The sequence below is a fragment of the Myotis davidii genome, unplaced genomic scaffold (assembly GCF_000327345.1).
Source record: "Myotis davidii unplaced genomic scaffold, ASM32734v1 scaffold189, whole genome shotgun sequence".
NCBI classification, from domain to species: Eukaryota; Metazoa; Chordata; class Mammalia; order Chiroptera; family Vespertilionidae; genus Myotis; species Myotis davidii.
In genome coordinates, this window is record NW_006383017.1 from 5,201,887 (window position 1) to 5,210,249 (window position 8,363).

At 41.7% G+C, this 8,363-nt stretch overlaps 1 protein-coding gene across 3 annotated transcripts in view; it reads left to right on the forward strand.

Annotated features, from left to right (window-relative positions):
- The window catches only part of ATXN7 (ataxin 7), a 110,545-nt gene that overhangs the window by 41,597 nt on the left and 60,585 nt on the right, over positions 1–8,363 (forward strand). For all 3 annotated transcript variants that reach the window (XR_001512408.1, XM_006779141.2, XM_006779143.2), the window contains exon 2: positions 8,060–8,164. Coding sequence is in view for 2 of the 3 variants with exons in the window: in XM_006779141.2 (XP_006779204.1) it covers positions 8,060–8,164 (105 nt within the window). In the remaining variant the exon portion in view is untranslated. The remainder of the gene's footprint in view (positions 1–8,059; positions 8,165–8,363) is intronic.

The following is an 8,363-nucleotide window of genomic DNA, read 5'->3' on the forward strand; positions in this document are numbered from 1 at the left end:
AAACTTTTTCGGTTGGTCTAGATGTTCTTTGTCTTTCACATCGAAAATCACTTTTAAAGCGTGTAAACCAGCGTTCACAAGTATCTTGAGATGAAGCACGTTCACCATAAGCTTCCCGAAGTATTCAGCAGCACTTTTCTTCAAAATAATGAATTAAAACTTCCCACAAATGCTCTTTTTTGGCACGAAATTCGACATTTTTAAGCATAAAAATATCTATGATGTTAACACCTTCAGCAAATTTGACATATAAAGTTTTGAAGCTTGTTGTCAATACAACAAAATAGCATACATATCAAATTGCATATATATCAACATGTGTGTAACTCCAGCTATTGAAAAACATCTGCGTTATTAATTGGTATACCTGGTATAACCTTGACTTATGATGGCACTACAGGGACTTAATCGAATACTTCAGTTATTATCCATCAAATAATATTTAACACTGCTGCTTTGTATCTGTCCAGTTAGGCACTGTCACTAGAGCAGAAAATAAGACAGCGGTGGAACTTAGTCTAGTGGGAGGATACTAAGGCTCACACAGCTAGATGGATACTGACAAACAGGAGATGTTGCCATGTGGACAGGCAGTGCTCTGAGAGTCAGTGCTCTGAGAGTATGCGACAGGACCCTGCCTATCAGGTCTCCAGGGAAGTCACATTGAGGCTGATACTGAATGAAGTACTATCTGGAGGAAGTGAGTTCCAGGCAGAGGGAACAGCAAACAGGACCATATTATGTTCCAGGCCCAAAACCGTGGCCAGAAGGGTCAGAAGCAGAGAACGAGTGGGGGGAGAGGCAGGTTCCAGCTGTCCAAGGCCTCGTGGGCTAGGTCAAGAATCTTAGGGGTTTTTGCCCTGTTTGGTATGGCTCAGTTGGTTGAGTGTCATCCTGTGCACTGAGAGGTCACCGGTTCCATTCTGGTCAGGGTACGTGCCCAGGTTGCGGGCTTGATCCCCAATATGGGGCATGCAGGAGACAACTTATTGATGTTTCTCTCTCTTTTTTTCCCCTCTCTTCCTCTCTCTCTTCCTCTCTCTCTCTCTCTCTCTCTCTCTCGAAATCAAGTAAAACATTACTTTTACCAAAAAATCTTAGTTTTTATTCTAAGAGCACCTGGAAGCTGCCAGATACCAGTCATTATTATTTCATAAACACAGCGAGAGATCACTTCTCAGGATCTGTGCTACGTAAAGCAAGGAATCTGCTGTCAGACAGGGCTTCAGAGATGTGTGCTTATCAATTCCATTGATAAATCATAATTCGGTGAGTGAAGGACTGTAATGGAGGTGTGAGTATATGAGTAAGGACACAGCAGAGAGGCCTTGGAGCTGGTTCTGTTGAGTCGTGGAAATTCCAGCAAGAAGGAAAAGCTTTATGTACTACGAAACTGTTCTGGCCAGTAGGAGAGATGGTGGAGAGAAGGCCAAGACTGCCTTGAAATTGGAGCAGGTTGGCTCAAACTGAGAGATGGGAGGAGCCAGCATGCTAGAGGCCTTGCTTGCAGAGTGGTGGGTCAGGGGCCCAAGCCCCACTTTGGAGCCAGCAAAGATCCTCAAGGAGAGGAATGGCATTATTGCTTTGTAGGTCAGTGGCTTTGGCAACAGAGTGGCGGAGACTGAGATGGAGGAAACTCTGGCCCTGTGAGGTCTGTCCCAGGTATGGAGTGTATGTGGAAGTCACCAGGCCCTGAGCTCAGGACATTGGCAGTGGGCGTGGCAGGGAGGAGACGAATCAGTTAGTATTTTGGGGAGAAAGTTGGGAATTATCTAGGCTTATGAGCCTACAGATAGGGGTTCAAATCTTATTGGCTTGTGAGCTAGAGCTCAGTGTCTGTGTGCTGTAGTTTCCTGAGCAATACAATGGGGGTGCGTCTCATAGGCTCTGGTGGGGACACTGAGTGAACTGTTCCTAGGGCCTTCTGTGGCTTTGTATGAATTAATTACCTTAATCTTTCTGTCCTGTGAAGTGCTGGGTGAATTAGGTACTGTGATCTTCACCATTTGATAAATGGAAGAGACTGAAAATTTCAAAGAGGTTATAAACTTGCCCAAGGTCACATTGTATTCAGAGTAATAGGGAGTGGCCCATACTGTTAGCCACTCTGCTTAAAATACCTGTGGCAGACAGTAGCTAATTGGGAGAGGAAAAGGTCAGCTCTTTGAAGAGATGACAGCTGAGCTGGAGACCTGATGTGTGAGAATGCACCAGGCATCTTGCGAAGAGCAAGGCAGAGCCTGGCTGCAAAAGAGCTTTCTGGGCCTAAGAATGGAGAGGTCAGTGTGCCTGGAGCAGAGTGAGTGAGCCAAGGAGAGAGGAATAGGGAATGAGAGAACAGAGCGGGGGCAGAGGGGAAGAGCTGTGATTTTATTCCAAGAGAACTAGGAAGCCACTGGAGACATTTTAATGGTAGTGACATGATTTGTTGGAGAACTTCATAGAATCACTCGGGTAGCTGTGTGGAGAGAATTGTAGATCACCCGGGAGACTTCTTCCATAGTCCATTGGAAAGGTGCTGGTGACAGGCTGTCCATTGGTGGCCCAGATAATGCGCAAAAGTGACAGAAGTGTTGGAGTAGAGCTGACCACACCTGCTAGTAGCCTGGATGTGATGAAGGAAAGAGGAGTCATTCATGACATCTGGGCTTTTAGGTAGAACAGTCAGGGAGATGGATAGTGTCATTTACCCAAAGGGGGATGTGTTTTGGAGGGTGGGGAACAGGGCAGGATGGAAAGCAAAGTTCTCTTGGACATGGTTGCTCCATTTGAGATGTATAGAAGACACTCAGATGGCAATGTTTAGTAGGCAGTTGGATATGTGAGTAGGCAGAGCTTGGAAGCTGTCTGGGATAGAGACAGAAATGTGGGAGTCATTGGCATGTAGAAGTTTGGGAGTATGGGAGAAGAGAGACCATCAAGGGTGCTGCAGAGTGAGATGCTTTACTACAACACTCAGTTTTGTTGATGGACACAGTCCTCAGCATAGGGATAACAGCTACAAAATAACTGAATGCATTCACTCCTGTTCAGGGTCTAATATCAGGAAGAGGGCCTTCATTCTGATTGTGGAGGTTCTGCAAACAGGTGCTCACATGTCCATGAGAGCACCTGTTATTCCTGCTTTGCTGGCCTGGGGTCTGCAGAGTACAGGATGGCCTCGATGTGGGTGCTGAGCCACTCACTAATTGGACTTTAGGGGTGACCTGAATCCTGAGAAAGATTTAGCACTAACACACAATAAAATCTGTTCTTTTAAATTAGCTCAGAGTCCATAGGTCAAGTACAATTTTAAAACTTTTCATTATTTTGAAGTATGTAATGGTTTAAGTTGTGTATTTAAAGTATATTTTGTAAGTTTTGTTAACTTAGTTGGAACTTGTTTTTATCAACTCTTTTGTTTTCAGTAGTAAATCAAGCTTTTCCCTCCTTGCTTTTGAACAAGGTTCATATGTTAATTTGTAGATGGGCTGATTGTAATTTATGTTTTAAAAATATTCAGAAACAGCGCTGGCTGGGTAGCTTGGTTGGTTGGAGTGTCATCTCTATGCTTTGGTTTGATCCCTAGTCAGGGCACATACAAGAAGCAACCAATGAGTGCATAAGTAAGTGGAACAACAAGTCGATGTTTTACTCTCTCTTTCTCTTTCTCCTCCTTCCTTCCTCCCTTCCCCTTCCTTTCTGTCTCTAAAAATCAAACAATAAATTTAAAAAAATTTTTTTTTAAATTTAACTATTCAGAAACAAAATTTTTGTCTCCCACAAAAATTATTTCATGTTTCTGGTTGTCACAACATTCCACATTCTGTTTCTGTTGCTAGGACCTCTGGAATGTTCTATTGCAGAAAAAGGGTATAGAACTCATGTTTTTGGTTTTTTTTCCCCTGTGAAGACAACATTTTATTTAAATTATTTTGTGTCTTCTAGCTTACTTCCAAATATGGATATCTGAAAGTAAAGAATTTAGAAAGCTAAAATTAAAGTTGCTTTAGATTTTCATAACTGGAGCTTGATTTCATAGGGTAGCATGGATGAGATAGAAGTACATCATGTTTCTTCCACCAGGGAGAGTGTGTGTGTGCATGTGTGCTCACATGCAGGCTTTTTAGGGAGATGGGCTGTGCTAGCCAGAGACTGAGAACTGAGCTGCCAAGTCGTGCAAACCCGAGTTTGTATCCTGCTTGTACTTTCTTGCTGGATGATATTAGACAAGTTCATGTGTTCATCAGTAAAATGGGGATTATATTAGAGGATAAAACATATAAAAAGTGCTTAGCACTGAACCTGGCAAAGTAGTCTCTCAGTAAATGCCACTGTTTTACTGTTACCGGAAAGGGGACCAGGCCCTGAGCAGGTCTGCCTAGGGCTGGCCAGTAGTGTATGGGTTTTTGACTTCGTGCAGGGAAAATTTCACAACACAAGTCCAGTGAATTTTAGAAGTCACTTAGTAAAGCTGGGAACAGTGAAACAAGGAGGGGCCTAGGATAACAGGAGAGGGACTAGTGGGGAAATGAGCCTAGGCTGGGCGGCTTTGGCTAAGAAGTCAGAGAAAAGGGGGCCTAGGGGACAGGTTCAGGGGCTTTGCCCAGGGCAGCCAGCCTCTGGGGTTCCTAGACACATGGCTAGTAGGGGATAAAAGGGGAAGAGAGAGAAAGGTGTGGGCCTGCTTCTGGCAGGAAGAGCATGAGATGGGACTTCCCTTTCAAGGGGTTTTAAAGGCTAGGTGTAGGGGAGGTCTTAGGGAAGGATCTCAGTAGACTATTCATCAAAATCAGATTTATTCTCTTAACTTCATCTCTCTTTGGGTGTGGTTGGCAAGTGGCACTAATTGGATTTCTGCTATCGTCTCCCTAAGTAGGGTGACTTACGCTATTTTTTCCCTCTCCATGGTTGGGGAGAAGTGCAAACCTTTTGCTCTTAAGTGTCTTTGGTTTAGGGAAGATACTAGATGGCTGCAAACTGCTGTTTAGCTATCTATCTCAGTTTTCCTGTTCGTGTTCTGGTTTTCCAGCCTGTCTCATTGCCATTATGGTTATCATCATTACTGTCATCATCAATTGCAAATGATCTTGTTATTGAGGAACTTGAATTTCTTACAGAAGTATAGATTCCTGGTCCCTTACAGAATGACCCCCACTATCTTAGTTTTATTAGCGTTTCTGCGTCTAATAAAAGGATCAAATGAGTCAAAGCAAAAACGAACAGTTTGTTCTACAGAGTCATCATTGTAGCCAGTTGAATTTCTATGATTGGAAAGGATTGGTAACCCTTTTTATTTTTTTAAACTTCCTTATTTATAAAAGGGGCGGGGGGTTGGCTAGTCCCCAGAAGTATCTGGTATTTGGCAGAGAGACATATTTTAATCAGCATTGTTTGACATTGAGTGCTGTGGGGAGCCATGAAAACCAGCACATCACAGAGGCCTAAATCTAAACTGAGACCGCATGCTATAATGCTGTTTTAACTACTATTTGATTAATAAAACTAATTGAGTTAATACCTAATGAAATTAGTGATTTTATATTTATAGACATTTTGTACTTTATAGCTATAAATTATGAACATTGTACCATTTCTGTAATTCATATTTTCCTTTTTATTTATCCTATATCGGAGGCATTTAGTACAGAGGTATATGGAAATTAAGGTAAATTGCTTTGAATTTTTATTTTTAAAAATGAAATGTCATGTCAAGAACCTATAGCCATGAAAAATGACTTTTTACATGTTGATCATTCCATGGATATAACCTTTCCTCTTCCCCTACATGTTTTAGTTTTAATTCAGTGTGGGCATGCTTTCATGGAAAATAGCCCATTGTTTGGCTCTTATTTTTCATTAAATTATTAAGCTTAGTCAAAGAAGTCAGCAGTCTGCTAGACTTATGTTATCTAATAAGTTTATGCATCAAAGATTTTCAGCCCTGACATTTCAAACTATTGAAGTTGGAATCTGGAGGGAATTTTTAGAAATCATATTCCTCTGCTCTTCAAGGGACCAAAACCAAGCCATTGCAGTGTCAGAATTGAATCCCAGCTCTGGACTTAACAAAGTCCTGCACCTCTCTGTGAATCAGTTTCCTCTTCTTCGGAGTGGGCTTATAATGGTACCCACCCCGGCAGTTGTGAGGACAGAATGAGATAGCAGCACATAGAAGCTGCTCGGTGCTGCTGTTGCACTGCAGGATCATGTTGGTTCCTGGTATTTTTCAGATTCATAGCCAGCAATCTCTGCAGTTGAGGGTGGTAGAAGGTGTTTAAGAAAATTTCAGCTATAGCCATGTGCTAATATTAGATGAGTAATTTTATGTTAGAGATTATCATCACTTTACATCTCTTCAGGACATTTTCTCTAACACCACCAAGATCACCCAAGCTGGAGAAAGTGTTAAATTAAATCTTCTGAGAAAGAAAGCAGATGCTGATCAGCTTTTTAGATCTTTTACCCCCTTTAAACTTGGTCTATTAAAATATTTGCCTAATTGAAATGTACTGATTATCCACTCATTGCAGATATTATAAATAGTACGTATAGTATAAAATACTCATTTAAAATCATCAATTTTGAAATATTTAAAAGATTTAGATTCTGGATCTGAACTGTTAGCCCTGTTCCCTAGATTGTTGTTAATTAATTGCTCATGGTCAGTTAACCATACAGAGGTAGGCAAAAGTAGGTTTACAGTTGTGAGTACATGAAACACAGCTTATTTTATTACTATTCATTAATTATTGTATTATTTTCCATATAAACAATTGTAAACCTACTTTTGCCATACCCTGTATATTATCAGTATTATGTTACTTTCACTTCATGTCTATGAAGATAATTGAATTTTACATTTGTCTTAAGATAAACTTCTTACTGTAAAAAGTCCAACTTGTATCTTATTCTGTCCTAGTAACTGAGCTTAGGTTATTGTATGAAATGCTGTGTTTGTCCTGAAGTTCTGTCTGCCTAGTGGCATCAGTATGTAAGCAAAAGGACTAGAGGTTGTTGTGACCTGAGAAAAGTATATACAGATAATTGTTTTTGTATTGCATACTGATAAAACCAGCAATTTTGCTCTTCAGTGAAATCTCTACTTCCTTTCTTAACTGTTCATAGAACTCAGAGACCAGTGGCTGGAATAGAAGGCAGAGTTAAACAAATAAAACCACTAGGTGGTTCAGCTTTGTGAATTGTTAAGCATTTTATACTAATGGCCCGGTGCACAAAATTTGTTCATGTTAAAAGGGAATTAATTAGAGAAAATACTTTAATATTGCTATTTGCCCTTTCTTATAATAGAAGTGTCAGATATGAAAGAAAATTAGTAAAATGTGTATGAAAAACTTCCTCCTGTCAGAGTCTGGGGCATGCCATGGGACCCAGAGTCAAGTCCCTGCCCACCCGTGTGCACCTCGAAATCGCATGAGACCCAGACCCAGCTGGCCCCACCACCATTGGGCGAGATCCACACCCAGCCGGCTCCACCCCTGTCAAGCCCCACCAGGCGGGGGGTGCAGTCTCGGGTCCCCTGGTGCACCCTCAGGTCCCCTCACCCCAGCCCGGCACCACACAGCCTCAGATTGCTGATCGGTTATTATGGGAACCCCACCTCCACTGTGGGCAAAGCCTTCTTGTTTTACAGGAACCCTGCCTCACCTGTGGGCACAGCCATCTTGTGACTGTGTGATGGATGAGGGTCAATTTGCATATTGCCTCTTTATTATATAGGATGGTTGCAGATTCTTTCCAATAACCCTGAATAGAGTTCATCTAAACTTCTGTATTGTACAAATGTATTTATTGTTTGCATTTCAATAGATATGTCCCTTTTACCGGATACTGATGATTTAGGGTGCATTTTATTTTAATGCTTTGTAACAGTGTTTCTGTAAGCCTGATTTGATTTTTCTCTTAATAATCCTGGTGTGTCACATCAGTTACTTTTAAACTGGAGTAACATTTTTCCTGGTGTACTTTATCTTAAGGCAGCTTCTTTAGAAAGTACTGCCACCCCAAATAGTTGCATATTGATCAGAGAAGTGAGTGATGCTCTCTTTCTTTTTTGCAGACATGCCAATATTTGGTCTCTGTCCAGCCCACGATGATTTCTACTTGGTGGTGTGTAACGACTGCAATCAGGTTGTCAAACCGCAGGCATTTCAATCACATTATGGTAAGTGCTTAATCATTTACCGTATTTGCCGGCGTATAAGACGATTTTTTGGTCCTGAAAAATATGCCTCCAAGTGGGGGGTCGTCTTACACGCCAGGTACACTTCAGATAGACTGCCCATAGTGCTTGCCCCGTGCCATAGTGGCCTCCCGATGCCCGCCCACTTCATTCCACATACCGTTCAGGCATCAGCAGCGCT